General features: G+C 41.7%; 1 protein-coding gene and 1 long non-coding RNA gene across 3 annotated transcripts in view; both read left to right on the top strand.

Moving 5' to 3' along the window:
- Positions 1-1,239: 1,239 nt before the first annotated feature.
- Positions 1,240-9,134, top strand: LOC310695232. Its single transcript, XR_014519990.1, has 3 exons — positions 1,240-1,292; positions 4,360-4,433; positions 9,094-9,134. It is a non-coding gene; the product is annotated as an uncharacterized lncRNA (long non-coding RNA).
- Positions 9,135-14,877: 5,743 nt separating this feature from the next.
- Positions 14,878-19,718, top strand: part of TUB (TUB bipartite transcription factor) — a 128,276-nt gene continuing 123,435 nt past the window's right edge. For both annotated transcript variants that reach the window (XM_083478103.1, XM_083478101.1), the window contains exon 1: positions 14,878-15,130. In XM_083478103.1, coding sequence (XP_083334229.1) covers positions 15,075-15,130 — 56 coding nt within the window. In that variant the 5' untranslated portion in view covers positions 14,878-15,074. The remainder of the gene's footprint in view (positions 15,131-19,718) is intronic.

Here is a 19,718-nt window from a genome sequence, read left to right as displayed (position 1 = left end):
TGATGTCAAGCTCAGCAGTCGGTAGCTACCTGGGTCTTTTTTTGTACCCCTTTTTGAAAATGGGGACAGCTTTTGCCCACCTCCAGTCTGTAGGGACCTCTCCTGTTCTCCAAGAATTCTCAATTCTTGTTAGCTTGGCCCAAGTCTAAGTAACCTTCCAACACTGTTTTCATATATATAATTTATCCAAACTTCTTAAGTGGTTTACACAACACAAAATATGCATTAAAATTAACAGTAGAAGCAATGAATATGGCTCCAACATGGTCCTGCATAGCATCCTCTCCTGGTGCTTGGGGGTAGGGAAATTTCTGTGACCCCTGGAGGTCTGTGTGGCCCCACACCTCCTTCCTATGCATATGATGCCCTTTTGAGGCCTTGGCACAATTTGAGTAATTGTGCATAGGTCTGTTCTTTTTTGTTACCTGTGAGGAGAAGCCACTGCTGGCTGTAAGCTTTCCACAGAGCGGGAGATCCTTCCCAGTCAGAGTTGAACCCAGCCTAATCCTATTTATAGGCTCATCTATACCTGCAGCTGAAAGACTCCAGATACAAATATGGGTGAGGAGGAGACTTATGAGGGTCCCATCCAGCCAAGGTTAAAATGCACTTAAACTCAACTTCAGCACAGCCCTCACACACTAAGTCCCTTACTTTTGTTTGCATTTGGCCATTTTCATAGGCGTGAGAACTTGGGAGGTGGATTAGGCCTCAGAGGACACCTTTTATGCAGCCTGATAAAAAGGCTTATAAGAGCACAGTAGTCTGGGGATGGTGAGGAAGCAAAGGCTAAAGAATGGGGATTATTTTATTTACATTTGCTTCGGAGAGGTCTGCTGCAGGGTGTGATTTGTGCCTCAGATATGGCATTGCCGGAGATTGAGTAGAATGGGCATTGTAAAAGTATTAGGTTCCCTCTATCACAGCCTCCTTTGTCTTCCTGCTTAGATACAGCATTCTTTGCATTGTTGAGTGTGCCAGGAACTCTGACTCAATTGTTTTCTTTAACTGTTGACAGCTGAATCAACAGTTTGTCCAGCAGAGGGGGCCTTGAACATACTGCAGGCAGCAGAATTTTCGCTTAATAATTACATAGTTGAGAACGAGCTTGGATGCGCTTCAAATCTGGCTGAATATTTCTGGTTTCAGCAAGCAAAGAGTGGGAGAGGGGAGGTGCAAGCTGGCAAGGAAGTACAGTACTGTATATAGGCTGTCTGCTAAATACAGTTACATTAAAAGCAAAGCCCCTGTTGCCTGGAAGAGGGAAGGGAGATCCATTTCATCTTTTAAAGGTGCCATTGTTTTTCCTTGTTTCTGTTTGGCACTGCGGGTTGATATATATTCTTTTCTGCAGTCCTCTCTTGCATCTAGAAGCAGTTTTAATCTGGATTTACCTTATTTCAGTTACTTTTTGAACGTTTGAAGTACTTTTTCATTGATAATGTCATTGTTTCACTCTTAAACTATTTTGAGGTTTTATTACGATTGCACTGTATATAAATATTGGTGTGTGTGGGGGGGGAATCCCTGTCAGTGAGGGTGATTAACCCTTATGAGCAGGGTATAAATGATAAAATTATTATTATTATTTGTCAAGAAGTATTATTAATTGCCTCTGTGACACCATTAAGATAACCACAAAATTGGGACCAGAAGCTATTCTAAGCAGATACAAGGATACCTAAATTGTGATTAGACCAAATCAACAAATGTTCCAAGCATCCACCTGTATTTTGGGTAACAGCCAACATTAATCATATAGAGTAAGCCCAGTTAGTCTACTTTGATATCACCCTGTATATCTATGGAAGGAACATCACATTATTTTGTTCTATGGTAAGGCAACTGATGTGAAGAGCATGGTTTTCCAGCCACATCTGCCTTTATCTTCCACCTCTTGTTAGGAATTCTACCCCAAACCCAAAGTTGCTCAGCGAGGTTCCTTTCTCTAGCCATGATTTCATCAGTTTTTGCCTAAGTGGCATGTTTGCTCTTCTAGGCAACAGTAATGGAAAGGTTTGTCAGGACTGAGACAAATACAGAGCTATCTGTTAGCCTGGGATGAAGCCTATTGCAGTTCAAGATACAACTGGTTTGGTATTTGCTGTTAGCGAAGCCATCAACAAGGCTTTGTATTAAAGCAGGGATGAGGTTGGACTTGTAAAAGGGTAAAAGAATATTGGGATATGATATATAATGAATTGAAAAAAATGTTTAAGAGGATATTTCCAAAAAACCCAGAATCCTTTTGGTTGGGGATAATTTAGAGGGAAATTCTCCGGTGGCAGAAAAGGCTATTTATGTACGTTACCACCATGGCTCGTGTTTTGTTAGCCCAAAAATGGAAAACGAGCGAGGTCCCAAACAAAGAAGAATGGCAACTTAAACTGATGGAATACACACAGCATGCAGTCTTAACTTGTAGAATAAGAGAACAAGAAGAATGCACATTCAAAGAAGACTGGAAAATGTCTACTGAATATATAGGTGAAAATTGTGGTTATTTAAAAATGCTGGTATCATTAAGATAAATTCAACAGTGCAAATAAGGTTTGATGGATGTAATAAAAGATTACTGAATGGTTTAGTTCATGTAAAATATGCAGGAATGTATGGTATGCAAAATGAACCATGGAAGCAGAAGAAGGGAAGTCATTGATTTAAGGTTGTTTAAATGAATATTTTGAAATGTAATTTATAAAATTTATTTATTTTTTAGAAAAAAGCAGGGATGAGGAACATGTGGCCCTTCGATTGTTGTTGGACTGCAACTCGCATCAGTCCCAGGCAGCTTGGCCAATGGTCTAGGACAGGGGAAACTATAGTCAGTGTTCACTGGGGCTGATGAGAGTTGTAGTCCAAAACCTCTGAAGGGCTCCCCATTGGAGAAGGCTGTTATAGTGCATTTCCAGGACAAGGACAAGGAATCTGTGGCCCTCCAGATGTTGCTGGGCTATAGCTTCCATCATCTCAGACTATTGAGAGAGGCAGTGGCTTGAAAATACCACCCATATGGAAATCACATTGCCCACATTCACCTTTGTAGCACTATGATATCACTTTAACCAGTCATGGCTCCCCCCCCAAAGAATTATGGGAGCTGTAGTTTGTTAAGCATACAGAGAGCTGTTACAGTACCAATATTCCCCTCACAGAGCTACAATTCCCAAAGTTCCTTGTGAAGAGGGATTGATTGTTAAACCACTCTGAGAACTGTAATTGTGTGAGAGAAATAAGGGTCCCCTAACAACTCTCAGCATCTAAAACTACAGCTTCCAGGAATCTTTGTGCATGACTGTTTAAAGTGGTATTACAGTGTTTTAAAGGCAAGGTGTGAATGTAGCCATTGTGTAGAGACCCCTGTCAGCTTTCTATTTCTTGTGTCAACAGCTTCCAGTCTTAGACTTCAGAGTGAAATACTGTAATACAGTATTTTGTTTCTCCTCATTTTGCTGAAATGTTCACACTTCAGAGTCGCTCTGATACAAGCAAATATTTGAGGTCATCCGTAAGAGGGTTGGTCCCCATCAGTCATTTCCTTTCGACAAATTTGTCTGAAAACAGCATTTTTTCTTTAAGCACATTATGTGGACATCGGGTGAATTTGGGGCACCAGCATCAAGCTTGATATGTATGTGATTTTTCCAGTTTTGAAATCTTTTTAGCATTGAGTACTGAATCAAGGAGAGCCTCCAGGGAAGAGCTCTGCAGAACTGGGTAGGGCTTGAGAATGAAAGAAGCACAAGAATGATTTTACTTCCTAACAGGCAGGAGCTGAAAATAATAAAAATCTGTGTCATGTAGTATGAAAAAACACAGCAACACTGATTCCACTGGTGGTGTTAATGCACTATCTATAACTTCACAGAGCCTAGGACTTGCCGATCAGAAGGTCTGTGGTTTGAATCCCTGCGACGGGGTGAGCTCCCGTTGCTCGGTCCCTGCTTCTGCCAACCTAGCAGTTTGAAAGCACGTCAAAGTGCAAGTAGATAAATAGGTACCGCTCCGGCGGGAAGGTAAACGGCGTTTCCATGCGCTGCTCTGGTTCTCCAGAAGCGGCTTAGTCATGCTGGCCACACGAGCCGGAAGCTGTACGCCAGCTCCCTCGGCCAATAAAGCGAGATGAGCGCCGCAACCCCAGAGTCGGTCACGACTGGACCTAATGGTCAGGGGTCCCTTTACCTTTACCTTTATAACTTCACACTTTTAGAGAAATTTCTAGAACCTACTCTAGATTCTGTTTTGCACTGGGTTTTTTAAAACACACACACAAGAGAGATTTGTTAGTTAAGGGTGTTGATAATTAACATGGATTGATGCTGATGTAGGAAGTAACCATAAGTTTGGTCTCTTTTACAGGGTTGTCTGGCTCTAATGATACTGGATTGGCATGATGAAGCTACTTCCGAAATGTGAGAAAACAGGCCTTAGAAGTAAGCCACAGTGGGGTTCAACTCCCAATTAGGCATGTTCAGAATTTGCCTGCAAGGTCTCTCATCCTCCTGTTGTGTGATCAAAGCAGGAAAGCAAATTGCACTCTGTGTGTGTGAGGAAGAGAGAAAACCAGCAACCACATCGACTCAGATGTTTCTTACATTGTGCTTGCTTCAGAAAGCTTTGAGTGCTTTATGCCCATGCGGCAGGTTAGTCTGAGAAACAGTGAGCTGTAAAAGGGAGCAGACCCAGACAGTCTCTTATTCAAAACCTACGTTGTGAAACAGGGCTGTAGCTCAATGGAAGGGCATGTATTTTGCATACAGAAGGTCCCAGGTTCAATCCATAGCTGTCAACGTTTCCCTTTTTTTAAGGGAAATTCCTATTTGGAATAAGGGAATTTCCCTTAAAAAAAGGGAAAGGTTGACAGCTATGGTTCAATCCCCCATAGACAGGGCTCTGAATGTCACCTACCTGAAAACCTGGAGAGTCACTGCCAGTCAGAGTGGCTAGATTGTCCAGTTGTCTGATCTAGTTTAAGGCAGCTGCCTGCATCCCCAAATGTACACTGAGAAAAGCAAATACAGTGGTGCCTGGGGTTAAGTACTTAATTCGTTCCAGAGGTCTGTACTTAACCTGAAACTGTTCTTAACCTGAAGCACTACTTTAGCTAATGGGGCCTCCTGCTGCCAATCGCGCCGCCGGAGCACGATTTCTATTCTCATCCTGAAGCAAAGTTCTTAACCTGAAGCACTATTTCTGGGTTAGCGGAGTCTGTAACCTGAAGCGTATGTAATCTGAAGCGTATGTAACCCGAGATACCACTGTACGTGTCTTGGATCATAGTTAAAGGAGCACAGCAGTTGGGTGATTTCATGCTTGCTGTGTCACATACATGAACTAAGAAGCAGCTCATCTTTTAGCAAAGCTTATTTTTGCAGATTCCCTCTTTTCACAACAGCCCTCTGCACTCCCCCCCAAAAAACTGCTTGGCAGGCTCAGTGGATTAAAAATGTTAGATTTCCAAGTAGTCACAGGGGCCGGCGGCTTAAGATAGCGCTCAGAGCAGTGGGGAGTTGGCAGATCTGCATATTTTCTTACTTCTACATCTTTGCATCGTTTTGCAGTTAAGCAAATTGTAAAGGGGCAACTAGTCCCTTTTGTGCTGTCACCAGCGTGTGCCCTCATACAACAGACGCCTGAGTTGTAGGGCATAAATTGTCAAAATTGGAAGTAGGCGAGGAAGCTGTAAAACAATGGGATGATTTGCTTGTGGGAAAATAGGGACGAGCCCTCTGGATGTTGCTGGACTCCTCTCACACACCACATCTCCCCATCCTCCCTCCAGGAAAAAAGAGGCATTATCAAGAGTTCAGGGACCATTTCCAGGCATAGAAAAAGCATTTGAGGAGGGTGCCAGTGAGGCAAGCCAGTGACAACCACGGTGGGTTGTAAAGAGAGGCCTGGAGGGATGTTTCATGCCCACAGGTTTGAGATTCTCTCCCTTTGCCCTACCAGATAACAAACCCCAAAACGTTGGGACGCTACACTGCATTTGTGAAAGGTTTAGCGGACCACTAACACATTCTGGCCTTCTACCCCCCATCCTCTGAAACGAAGCCACTGGCCTAGGTCGCATGTCACATTAAACCATAGTTTAAAACAATGATTTAATGAGAACAAGCAATGTGCCGGCGTGTAAAAGTCCCTGCAGCATCTCTTCCTCACTCCGCTGCCACACTGCAGACAAAGCAAGCCAGAGGCTGGCTTGTCATGTCCTCTGAACCTGGACTTTCAGTTTTCCTCCCAAAAAACCCACAGGTGGTCAGTGAGGAATAAACCTTGATTTTATGAGTTACGGTTTGTTTGGAGGAAACAGCCCATGAGCCTGTGTTCAAATTATATAAGCCAAACTGTGGCATAGTTCATCCATGGCACGCAGGGGTAGGAGAAGAGTATCATGGGAATTTTTGAACAGCATGCTGCTAGTTCACATTAATCATTGTTTGTTTTAAAATGTTTAGGGAAGTTTTCAATATTTAATGTTGTATTGTTTTTAACACGCGATTGGGAGCCGCCCAGAGTGGCTGGGGAAACTCAGCCAGATGGGTGAGGTATTAATAATAATAATTTATTATTAAACTATGATCTGATGTAATTTTGAACCAGGTTACTCTCATTAACAGAATTTGCTGGTTGTTGTTGCTGCTGCTGCAGTTACTATTATTATATCAAATTCTGTGATGTGAATTCTGTAATTCTGCCTGCCTGCCATCTACATTTGCTTTTGTTTCCACCACTGATCACTAGCAATCATATCATATATTTTTTTTAAAAAAAGGACGATCAGTTGCTTTGGAAAGCATTGTAAGGATTACAAATCAGTTTAATCACCTTCCCAGCACACACCTGTAAATGCTCTGGGGGAGCACATTAAGGAAAACAGGTGAGATTAGCATCCTCGACACTCTCTGCACATTTAGTCCAAATTGTAGTAATTTCAACCCACTTCTTGCAAGCAACTAAGTGTCTGCAGGTAATAGGCAAAGGGGAGGCTAGGCTGCCGCTGTTTCCATTCTCAGATCCAAATTGCATTGTTCTCAGCGAACAGAGGTTAGTGTCATTGTGGGGAGAAGCGTTAATGAAACCTGTTTGCACTAGTTGTTTACCAAGCCTGAGGGCTGATTTGAGGCTTCTGCTGTGTGCATCTCAGCTGAATTATTTGCGCTAAATACACCTGAGAATTGTTGCTGGCACAGTGTTAAGGTGCTGAAAGCTGCACTGAAGTGAAAACAGACAAATCTTCACACACAATAAATATGGACTAAGTATCAACAATGGAAAACTCACTTTTTGGAGGTGGCTGGTGGCTTAACAAAAGCTCGGCAGCCTTAGTTAGGGAACATGTTTCTATTGCCTTGGATCCTACATGAAGCAGTAATGACATGATAGCATGGCCTCGGACCAGTATACCTGAAGGAGCGTCTCCACTCCTGTCATTCAGTCCGAACACTGAGGTCCAGAGCCAAGGGCTTTCTGGCGGTTCCCTCATTGTGAGAAGTGAGGTTACAGGGAACCAGGCAGGGGGCCTTCTTGGTAGTGGCGCCTGCCCTCTGGAACGCCCTCCCATCAGATGTGAAGGAAATAAACAACCATTTGACTTTTAGAAGATATCTGAAGGCAGCCCTGTTTAGGGAAGTTTTTAATGTTTAATGTTTTATCGTGTTTTAATATTCTGTTGGGAGCTGCCCAGAGTGGCTGGGGAAACCCAGCCAGATGGGCAGGGTATAAATAAATTATTATTATTATTATTCCTTAAAATCTGGCATTTCTTGCGGCTTGTGCTTTCATAGCCTACAGCCTACTTAATTCTTGGATGCCGTATCTCTTCTTGGCTGACTTCTGCAACTTTCTCAGAGAAGCAAGTCACTGAACATGCTCCCAATGCTTTGGAGAGAAGGGATTAGTTGATATGCCCTCTGCTGGTTTTACAGTGTATCCTTCTCCTCTTAATAGTGATGATAACAACATGGGTTGACATTGGCCATGATCCATAACCATCTTATAGCATACCCATACCCATCTTATAACATACTCGATTTTGATGCACACACCCACAAAGCCAACTTTGATTCGAATTGAGAAAAAGGACAGCCTAGCTAGGACAGTCTCATACCTCCTCCTATTCTGAGCCATGTTGAATAAGATAGCCATTCAGATTCCCCTTGGTTAGTACTGCCTGCAAAAGTTATTTATCTGTAGTGCATAAATAGTATTATTACTATTTTCTTGGCACAGTATTTTTTATCTCTCCTGAGCAAACAGTGAAATACATTTTGTTGCTGAAATGCATGAATACGCTCACGTCTTGTCCTGTACTGTGTATGATAGTCATGATACAAAGCTGCATGTGGTCCTCAAATATGCATCAAATCCCTATTTCTGGGGTGAATCCAGAGTAAGAGCAATACATTGGAAGTATACGGGAGGAAAAGGAGGAGGTGGTGGGGTGGTTCACTTAGCATCTGTTCATAACATGGATTTTTAAAATAGATTTGAGGAAAGCTCTTTTCTCTTTCAGATACGAGAGAGAGAGAGAGAGAGGCATATTTAAGTGTGTGATCAGAAGAGTTCAGATAGAAAAACAGGGCCTTTATTTGAGTTTCTACATTAGATTCTTACAGCTTGCTCTTATATAACAATTCTGTTTCAGCAGATTTATCACTGAGATACTTCAGGCACCTTCAGTATGACATCCATTGTACTGGAAATCTTAGAGATGAATCTAACTGTTGCACACATCAACTTCCGATTGTTTTATTTAGCAGCCATTTTCAACAAAGGTGCTGAGACCAATAACAGAAGCTTTAAGTTGGCATAGGAGGCTAAAGAGAGCCTTAGGGTGTGAATTGAAATGATACACAGAACAAAATATTAATGAAGTTCTGCTGATTGACAAGATTTTCTCCTTATTTGGTGCAGAGAGCACTAACACAACCCTCATTTTGTCATCACACTATTATCGTGCCTGTTCAGGTCCCCACCGCATCTGAAAATGTTGGCTGGCCACCAATTCAGACAGGCTGCATTTGCAGATTTTGTTGACACCCTCTATTGCAAAGGTGGCTAATCTTATTCGAGGGTTATTTTTCCTCACAGCCAACCCTACGACACATGACAGTGGTTACAATTGATGGGAGATGATCACTTCTGGGGGGCCTTCCCCATCTCATCTTTGGGAGCAGCAAGTTCCTGGAGTCAAGAGGTGGAGGAGGCAGCAAGAATCTCATTGCGCAGGTACCATGGAAACTTTTGCACCCACCAGGTCTCACCTTGTGCAGCGTCCAGGGCCGGATTTAGGTTTGATGAGGCCCTAAGCTACTGAAGGTAATGGGGCCCTTTAGATGTCCAGCTGTCCTTTGTCAACAACAAATTGTCACCGTTTTTTGTGTTGAATATATGCTATATGGTAATTTATGGACCTAATAGGTATCTAAAGCCATTTGCACATAACACAATATGTATTTTATCAAAGTAATTGATATAGAAATGAGCAAACCAGTGATATTTTAGGGAGCAGGCTAGCAGGTGGAGCCCATTACTTACATCACAGGAGCCTACACAACACAAAACACTGTTGCTGTGTGTAGGTTTTGTTTTATTTGTTTTTTTATCTTATATCTTGTAAATGTACATCCAGGTTTTTTTCCTTTTACGTTTTTTGGGGCCCCCATGAGAGTGGGGCCCTAAGCTATAGCTTGTTTAGACAGCGGAAGAAGATTGGAAGAAATTTAAAATTTACCTTAAGAAATATTGTAAAGTTAATGAGTGTCAAAATGTTGTGGTTATAGAAAGTAAGGGATTACAACTGAAAAAGTTTAAGTAAAAGGAAAGGAAAGGAAACAATTAGATGAAATTAAGGGGAAGGATTTGCTGAAACAAATTTGGAAACTGGAATGCAGAAAGGGGAGGTATGGGGAAGTCAGCGAAATAAGTTTTAAGAAAATTGGATATGAAATTATATATGTATGTTTGCTTTTGTCTTTTTTGTGTCTGTATGTTGGTATTGTGTATTGTGTATTGTGTATTGTTTGTGTTAATATAAATTGTGAAAATTCAATAAAAATTTATTTTTTTAAAAAAGCTATAGCTTGTTTAGCTTATATGTAAATCTGGCACTGGCAGTGTCCACTTCTGCCTATCTTAGCGTTAGCTCATCTAGTCACCGTTGGCTGTAGCTGATGTTCAGGGAGAGAGCCCTGTCTGTGTTCTTTCCAGCCTTTGCCCCTCAGTGTGGGAACAGCCCAGTCAAAGCAACCAGCAGTGTCTGCACTATTGCAGTCCCTTTCATACTCATTTCCAAGACTGCCCAGCCACAGCTTGCTCTCCATGGATGCAGAAAGGAACTCGGTGGTGGCAGCAGGAATGGGCACCTGGGGAAATCCACTTCTCCTCATTAATTTCAAGCAGGCAGAGTGCAGCAAGCATGACAATAAAACATTTGTTGTCTTCTCTCCTGTTGGTGTGCAACCGCATGGGTGTAGCAAGGAACAATAATAAAACTAATACAAATAATAATATAATAATTCATAATATTATAGCTAATAATTAACTCTGTAGCACTGAAAAGGCTGCACACTTTCTTAGGGATCAAGTCCCACGGCACTGAATAGGACTTGCTTTGGATGAAACAGGATCATGCCTGCAGGCACTGCTAGACTGTTGCAGACCCATATTGAAATATAGCTGCAATAAATGTCGCAGTGCAACCACTGTTTGAATTCCACTTCTGGCTGATTGCGGAAGAGCAGTGCCTCAGCTGTGATAAAGGGCCCTAGAGTACGAACGGCCAATTATTCTGTTTCATGGATGGCTCACGGTTCTACACACTGAATGGAACAGCCATCCAGCACGTCTCAAAGGAATGACTTCACTTCGGTCACTTTTCGGAATATGTATTCGTGTTCCGTAGAAACTTGTGTTATCACTGCACTGAACATAATTAAACTGGCAAGGAGGAAGGCAGGAACAATTTCCCAGCGTTTCCACACCACCTTAAAGGCTACGCTCACACAAAAGGCTGTGATCTTTGGAGCCAGCGGTCTGTGGATAATATACCAGGACCATCTGTTTTACACATGATAGTGTTAAAAAAACATATTCCTATACTAAAATAAATAATGAAGCCATGTGTTGTTAAAGCTATCGAGGCAGCAGAGTACAAAGTATAAAAGCCTTTCTAGAAGACTCCTCATTATGCATTTCCCAGTTACTTGAATTTACTGTGTTTCTCCTTTGGAGAAACATTTCCGTGTAATCCATTCAGCCAAATTTGTGATTATCTCTCTCTCTCTCTTTGCATTCGATAGGTTAACTTAATGGGAATGGGGATTGTAATGTACAACCTGCCTTGGCAACAAAAGTGATTTTCTAACAAATAAAGGGTGCCCGATAAAAACCAGATTTCCAAAAGGATTTAATGTCTAGCTGCTGAAACACAGCCTCATGCTTTGTTGCCTTGTGAAAATTTCATACATCTGGGACAATGTAGCATTTGAAGTATCTCAAGGGGACATTGTGATGTTCTGTAATAAGAGGCATCCCTTAAAGTTATTGGATTCTGGTAAAACTATCCTTTGCCCAGTATTTATCATTTTTACCAGGAGTGTTGTGTGTGTGTGTGTGTAGATAAGTCCCATAAAACACCTGAGGATCCTTCTTCCCACTTGATGATGGTGTTTATGTGTCACCACTTCCTCCTTGCTCCCCATTTAAATATTTCTGTTACATTTAAATCAACAAGGAATCTTATAGCACCTGAAACACATTTTATTATGGCAATTCTTTTGGTCTCTAGAGATTCGCCATAATAAATTGATTTTACTGCAGCAGGTTAACACGGCTTCTCCTCTGGAATTCGCTCTGATCCCCCCCACCTACAAGAAATTCTGTGGCATTCACAACTGAATTCACACAGGATTCACACTAGCCTTGAGAAGTAAGTTAAGCTATCAGATGAGTTGCCAAAGTCAACCATGTCTGGATGGAGGGATTGTTCTGGGTGGCCCACCCACTAACTCAACACCTGCAGTCTGGGATAACCAGAGACTGATATTTCTATTTGCTGTCTGTAGTCATGTATAGTCTTGCATGCCACCCCAATCTCTGAGTGGTGTGAGTTTCCAGGTGTGTATTCAGGGTTTGTATTTCCTTCAGAAAGGAGGCACATTGTATGGTCTTTATTATATATGGTTTATTTACATATACATATAATGTGAGACTGTGATGGAGGAGTTCACAGCATCAACCCCAAGAAGGCCTTGATTCTCTTATAGCCACAGCCTTGGATTCCTGCAGAAATCAAGCATGGCTGGCGCTCTCTCTCTCTCTCTCTCTCTCTCTCTCTCTCTCTCTCTCCCTTTCCAGCCTACAGCTTTTTGCATATCATTTTTATTAGTTTTACATTAATACTTTCCATTACAATATCTCCTCTTATAGTATATTATACATTTTGGCTTTTTAGGGCCCTGACTTCCTTTAAACCTTCCTTATGATTTTCTATCTATCATTTCAAATCTTCATTTTCACTATCTAACCATTGCTTTAAAATCAAAAACATCAAAACATCATACTTTCTTATTCTTATCTGCAGTGGTTTTTGTACCTTTCCTCACAAAGCTTCTTGCAATCCTATCAACATATTTAATTGAATACAATTGTCTTTCAAATAATCTCCAAATTTAGTCCAGTCCTTGATGAACTTTTGGTCTCTCTGTTCTCTGATTTTTCCTGTCATTTTAGCCAGTTCCGCATACTCAATTGCCATTCTTCCTTTGTCAGTAATTCCTTTTGTTTCCACTTCTCAGCCTACAGCTTTTTGCATCTAGCCTCTAGCTCACATCTCTTCAAAAACTCAACTCTGCCTCTGTCTTTCTAACTTACCTGCAAATGTCCCTGTATAGGGAAGCTTTTTAAGGTTTAAGTTTTTACTATGCTTTTATATGTGATGGAAGCCACCCAGTCAGATGGGTTGGGTACAAATAATTCATTATGATGATGATGATGATGATGATGATGCTCCTCCTCCTTAGTGGATCATCACCCAGGCTATCACCTCACCAGGAGGCTAGTCTGGCTCTTCCAAGAATTAGAAGGCTTGATTAATTTTTAACACTTGATGGATCCAGGGATTAGAAGGGTCTTAGCATACAAAGTAACACTCATAACACTACCTTCTCCCAAGAACCAGACACCTTGCCCCCAGATGTACAAACAACCAGCAAAATACAGCTTCCCTGTAGAAAAATAACAGACAAGTTAGCAAAGGCATTAGAACATGCATAATCAAAAACATATAACAAAACACAATTGCAGGTTGAGTCTTTGTGGGGCCTTCAGTTTCTCTTTGGCTTCCCCTTTGGTTGTGGACCAGAGGCTCCAAACTCACACTCTAGTTCCTAAGCAATCTTTCTGGCGCGGTGGGGACCCCCTCCATCTTTCTTCCTCTTGCTGTCCTTGGGCCAGTTGACCTCATCCCCTGCTCCAAACTGCAATTCAAAGTCCTGCCACAAGTCCTTATCTAGGGGCACCTTCTCCAGGATCAGCAGCCTAGTGTCCCCCAAGTTGGCAGCCAGGAATTCCCTTCTCTGCTTACTCCCAACATCTCTCAAATGCTTCATGGATGCCTCACAACTGGGCTCCTGGGTCACCTTCACCCCCCCTGTAGCATCTCATCCAGAAGGACCCTCAGCTCACATTGGAGTCACACTTTCTTCTACAAAGAGGCTTCTTGCCCACTCTGCTTGCGCTTGTTTTATTTGAACCACTGGCTTTGTCGCTGCTCCATTCTCTCAAGCAGCTCAAGGAGTGCTGCTATTCCCAAACTCAACAATATGATGGCATGTATGTATGTGTAGCTTGGCCAAAACAACCTCACAGGCCAAATGGGGAGACCCATTAGATTTGTAGACCAAGGTTCCTCATCCCGGCCAAAGATACTTTACAAGCTATCCCTATATAAGGTGAAACCTCTCTTTCCCCTTTCATCACAGATATTCATGTATCTAAAGTATTGTTCCCATGCTAAGGAACAAGAAGGAGACTGTAGTCAATGTGATGGGGAGGCATTTGGCTTTGTGGAGGATCATGAACATGAATGGTCCCATTATAAATAATAACAACAAGATCAGGTTTATTTTACATGAAATAAATGCAGTGCTTTGATATGTTAAGCATGAGAAGTATTTCTACTATGCTGTCATTTGGAGCAATGAAAGCAAAGTCTCTGGTTGTGGCTCTCATGTTACTGAGTTCAGCATTCTTTGGGCTGGCCAGTTAGTGGCTTAGATATATATATATATATTTAATTAAAGTGTTGCATGTCAAGCACTAGAATTAAAAACAAACAGAACCACACTGGGGTTTGTGGCTCATTTGCATATATACAGAAAACAGGATTAGAAGTGTGCTTTTTGTCAAAAACAAAACAAACACAGAGTGCTCTTCACACAGCTAAACCATTGAACAAGTTACTCTGGGGCTGGTGCTTCATTTCAGCTAATACGCAGAGGACACCATTATTACATGTCCATCTGAAGGTAACATTTGAAAGATCTAGGGATTATGTTATTGGCCAGAGAAAAGTGATGGGGGGGGGGAGGAAGATGGAGCTGTATCTGTGGAAACGAGCATAAATAACAAAGAAATGCTGCAGCAGGAGTTACATCTCTCCTATCCACGGCTGCACATTTGTACAAACACTTGAAAGCTCCTCAGCATAATCCTATTGTCTGCCACCGTCATCTTGTATTGCCAGAGAAACAGCTGAAATCATGTTCCAGACATTGGCACAGAACATATGAATCGCAGCTCGGGGAGAATCCCCTGCTCTTGAACAGACAGTGGTACATTCCTTCAATTGTGAACCTCTACTAAATTGGTTGCTGTGCATTTAATTCTAGTCCCACTGTTCAGTGCTTATAGGTGTTGTACAGCATCTTTCCAGTCGGACAGGATTTTCAGAGGCAGGTGTCTCTGTCTCTCCCCTTCCTTCTTTTTAAAAGGAACTCTTTTCAGCCATTCTTTTGATTAGACAATCGGAGAGACTGCAGGGAGTAGGAGCAAGTGCTCAGCTGCAAAGAATGGATGGTGTCAGTGGCAACAGGACGATGTCTTACAGTCGGTGGAGTTATGACAGGTACTGTGTTTTGCAGCCTTTGACATCACCCCTCCTTACCAGGTAGACAAAATTAGGCAAGGCAATTCCTAAACTTACTGTTGCCTTCTCATTAGAAAAGCTTCACAGCCTTTGCCTTATTAAAATCAGTGTTTACTTTTGAGGCGTCAGACTGGCACTTTCCTTCATAACCATTTGGTGTTCGCTTGAACTGACAATGTTATCAACTTGCTGTTTGTTTCCCTCCTTATCCCAAATGACAGCTGGCTTCCCCCCACAAGTCCACTGTAATGTTGAAGGTGGGAAAGTTCAGGGAAATGTGCTCGGTTTCTCGTCTTTTGCAGAAATGGTGTCCCCAGAACTGAGCATAAGGAAAGACCTGTGTGGTTAATTAGTGGCTTAGAAGTGGTGCCATAAAGTTCCATTAGAAATTAGCAGGAGATGTTCTATAGGTAAATGTGGGGTGATGTGTCACTTAAGGGTAAAACTCTGCAAAATGTTCACAAAGCATTTAGATGGGGTGGGGGGAGCTCACTGTGATGCACCTGCTACATCTTGCAACAAGCAGCTATTTTTCTCCCTCTGTCCTCCTCCCCCTTATTATATTCCCCCAATATAAAATTCACTATCATTAGAGAATTGGTGCAATGGCAGCTTTACAAGTAACCAAACGAAAGGTTTAAGTTCCTTTTCCCTAACTGCATCTAGAACATTGGATTCTTATGTTTGTGTTTGTTGTGCTTGTTGTTCCTTAATAACTGTTGACTGATGAATCACAAAAAGGTAATTTCTGAAAAATCTTAAGTACCGCCCACCAGGCCACAGAAATCCTCCTGTGTGTTCAAGCTGCAGTGTGTGCTTCGTAAGGTAAATGATAGTCACACAGCAACAGGAAGAAAACATTGAACTAACATTGTGTGCTGTTAGAAGAGGTGGAGGAGAGTGTATCAGAGCCAACCACCTCAGTCTATGTATTCCATCATGCCCTGTTCTGTGATGCGCTTGGTGCCTTTTGATAGATGACAAGTGTGTGACAGCTGAAACACACTAAAGGTGACTGAAATAGTTTCTGCCTAGCAATAGAATTCAATTTCACTACTTCATGTCTTCTTGTAATAGGACAGGCTAGTGGGGGAAAGAAAAAAAAAGGATGGATCTTATGTGGACACTTTTTTCAGCTCCCATGTTTTGGTTCTATAGGATAGGGCCTCCTCTGCTTTGGTTTCCAGGCACATTGTGTGTGTGTGTTTGACAGAGGTTAAGAAATGTTACGCAAGTTCATATATTGCTTCATATATCCTGAATGGCTAATACTGTTAAGTTGAGAAATGGTGCAGAGGTGTCTCTCACTTATTAAATCTGCCCTCGCACTTCTGTGCTACTTGACCATTGCAAAATAGATGGATTCTCTCTAGTGTTCAAAGTAGCTTTCTACCAGTGGCTGTAACTATGGAAGTCATAACATGTTGCATCTTGGATGATCTCTTATAGCAAAATGCACTAACAGAAGATGAATGGCTGCAGGTTCCGTGCTTGGTAAAGCATCACTCGGGCTGGCAATTCATTTTCTCATGGGGGATACTTTAATTTGCAGGGTCACAAGTTTGTTTTCTCCTGTTTATTTGTTTAGAAAGTCATCAACCTGGAGAGAATGGTGTATACACCTCAGTATATACCATATGGGGTGGTACAGGGTGGTCTTCAACTAAACAGTTCTGCTAGCTCAAGGACTTTTAGCTATGCAATAGAACTTCACTACCTCCTCCTCTCTCTGCACACCCAGTAAACCTACTCCAGAGCGTTGGGGGACCCCCAGATATATTTAGAGATTGCACAGGCAGAGAAGTGGGTAGAGACATTCCAATGCATAGCTGATTAGCTGGAGACAGCCCACAAGATATAAAATTGATCGTTTATGATCAACAGTATACTGTCTATGTTTGATTTGTGTGCATGCTTTTCCCCAAACACAACAGTTTCATGCAGAGTGTAAATGGTCAACTGAATTAATATCATCTGGCCTCTGGTGGCTCTATCAAAAATGTTTTCAAGTGTTAAGAAATAGAGACTATGTACCTTCATGTTCTGTGATAATACATAAATGCATGGATTTCTTTCTAATGACATGAAAGCCTTACTGTTTACTAGGGACAAGTTGATTGTGGAGCTTACCACTCCTGCTTTCCCAACCTCTGTCTAGTTCAGGGGTCAGCAAACTTTTTCAGCAGGGGGCTGGTCCACTGTCCCTCAGACCTTGTGAGGGGCCAGACTATATTTTGAAAAAACAACTATGAACGAATTCCTATGCCCCACAAATAACCCAGAGATGCATTTTAAATAAAGGCACACATTCTACTCATGTAAAAACACGCTGATTCCTGGACCATCCGCGGGCCAGATTTAGAAGGCAAAAGGGCCGGATCTGGCCCCTGGGCCTTAGTTTGCCTACCCATGGCTTGGATCATAGAGTAGTACTCAAGTCGGCTGTCTATGATGTGAAGCACGACTGCAGAAAACTTTCTCTATTTTTGATACTCTGTTCAAAAGTAGCACATTATGTGAAGCCAAATAGATATAGTAATAATAATAATAATAATAATAATAATAATAATAATAATAATATTTTCCCCCAGCCACTCTGGGCAGCTCCCAACAGAATATTAAAAATAAAATAAAACATCAACCATTAAAAACTTCCCCAAACAGGGCTGCCTTCAAATGTCTTCTAAAAGCCAGAGAGTTGTTTATTCCCTTGACATCTGAGGGGAGGGCGTTCTACAGGGCGGGTGCTACTACCAAGAAGGCCCTCTGCCTGGTTCCCTGTAACCTCACTTCTTGCAGTGAAGGAACCTCCAGAAGGCCCTCAGCACTGGACCTCAGTGTCTGGGTTCAGCAATGGGGGTGGAGACCCTCCTTCAGGTATACTGGGCCGAGGCCATTTAGGGCTTTAAAGGTCAGTACCAACACTTTGAATTGTGCTTGGGAGCCTATGTAGGTCTTTCAGGACTGGTGTTATATGGTCTCAGCGGCCATATAACATAATCAAGAGGTGAGGGTGGGGAGGCTAACAGTCTGTGTGCTAGCAAAACTGTTTAGCTGGATACTGCCCACAATAGACTGTCAAGACCAGAATAGACTGCCAAGGCCAGAAATTCTACAAGTAGCTTTACCTCTCCCTGGCAGTAGTAAAACTAGAAAAATAAAATAAAAATTTGCCACCCTGTTGTAAAACTTTAATCTGACGCCTGTGAAGGCCACCTCACTGTCTAATGGTAGGGATCCATTCAAACTGTCTCAACTTGCACATTGACAATAGACCTGGCTGAGGTACTAACTTGGACAGCAGCAGCTCCTGAGATTGCCTGCCTCTCTCCCAGTTTGCTATTGACTTGACACATACCTCTTCACTGTTTCTAAGCCTGCCATCTCAATTGCTGGCTAATTTTACTTACTCTGTGCTGGCTTATTCTCCAAGACTCTTTCTAGAACTGCTGGAACTTACTTCTCTGCAAATATGCTGCAGGCTGCCACAGAGATAGTTGAAAACTGTGTGGGGTAAGGTGGCTTGGAGGTGATTCAAAATCTTCTCCTCATGATGCCCCAAATATCAAACAGTTCCTGACTGTTAATAGTTTTGTTTATGATGCTGGTATAAAGGAGATAAAATAATTTATTTCTTGTTTGGACATAGCTTTTCCTATCAATTTTCTCAACTACCCTTTCCTTTTTTATTTGCATCTTATCACGTGTGGTATCCTGAATTTTTTTTGGTTTTCTATCAGTAGGTCTAAAGTAAGACACATTGAAATCAGCTGAAAATGGTTGGAAAGAGAATGGCATAAGCAGTAATAGGGCCAGCCTTTGTGCTCTTCAGAGGTTTGGAATCAGCTTTGCTGATCTGAACTAGAATTGTGATATGATCATAAAAAGGTAATCTGTGATTTTCCAACTTGAATAGACCTGCAATGTAAATGATAGCTAATTGCTAAATCAATACAACTGATCAGACTAAATCAGAATGCTGTGAACATTTTTTCCCCTTTAAAACAGATCACATTTCTTCCTCTACCAGCCAGATGAAATGTAACGTTACCAGTGTCAAATTGATGCTGTTGCATTCCTAACACTTTTCTACTGAATAGCGTTTTCATTTGCAATAACCAGGGATGCAATTTTCATTCATATTTTATATCAGTTTCCATCAGATGCTTCCTGTATTCAAAATGTAGTGTTTTGAATTTTTTTAACCGATAAAATTGGATGGTTTTGTAACGTATTCAAATATGCTGGAACTTTTTTTTTTTTTTAAACCTATCTTTAGTCACTGTAGATTTATATTTATCAAACACTTTTTTGGCTGCAGTTTTTAAATTACTTTTTTAAAGAGCCATGTCACTGAAATCTGTAGGTCTACTTTGTGATTGTGTGCGAGAAGTGAACAAGGCAAGACTTGAATAACTGGTGCAAAAGTGAAAGCAGCTTTGAAATGTACATTCTCAAAGGCAGAGATATGTTGTTAGCTTCATTCAGTCATGGCCTTTAGAATTCAAGTCATAGCTTTTCATTCACCAGCAGTAGTGTTGAAAAGGTGAACCTCGATTATTGCCAG

The sequence above is a fragment of the Podarcis liolepis genome (genome assembly GCF_965112155.1).
Source record: "Podarcis liolepis genome assembly, chromosome: 1".
Lineage (NCBI taxonomy): Eukaryota > Metazoa > Chordata > Lepidosauria > Squamata > Lacertidae > Podarcis > Podarcis liolepis.
Note: the sequence above shows the minus strand (reverse complement) of the source record. Positions and strands in the feature narration are given on the sequence as shown.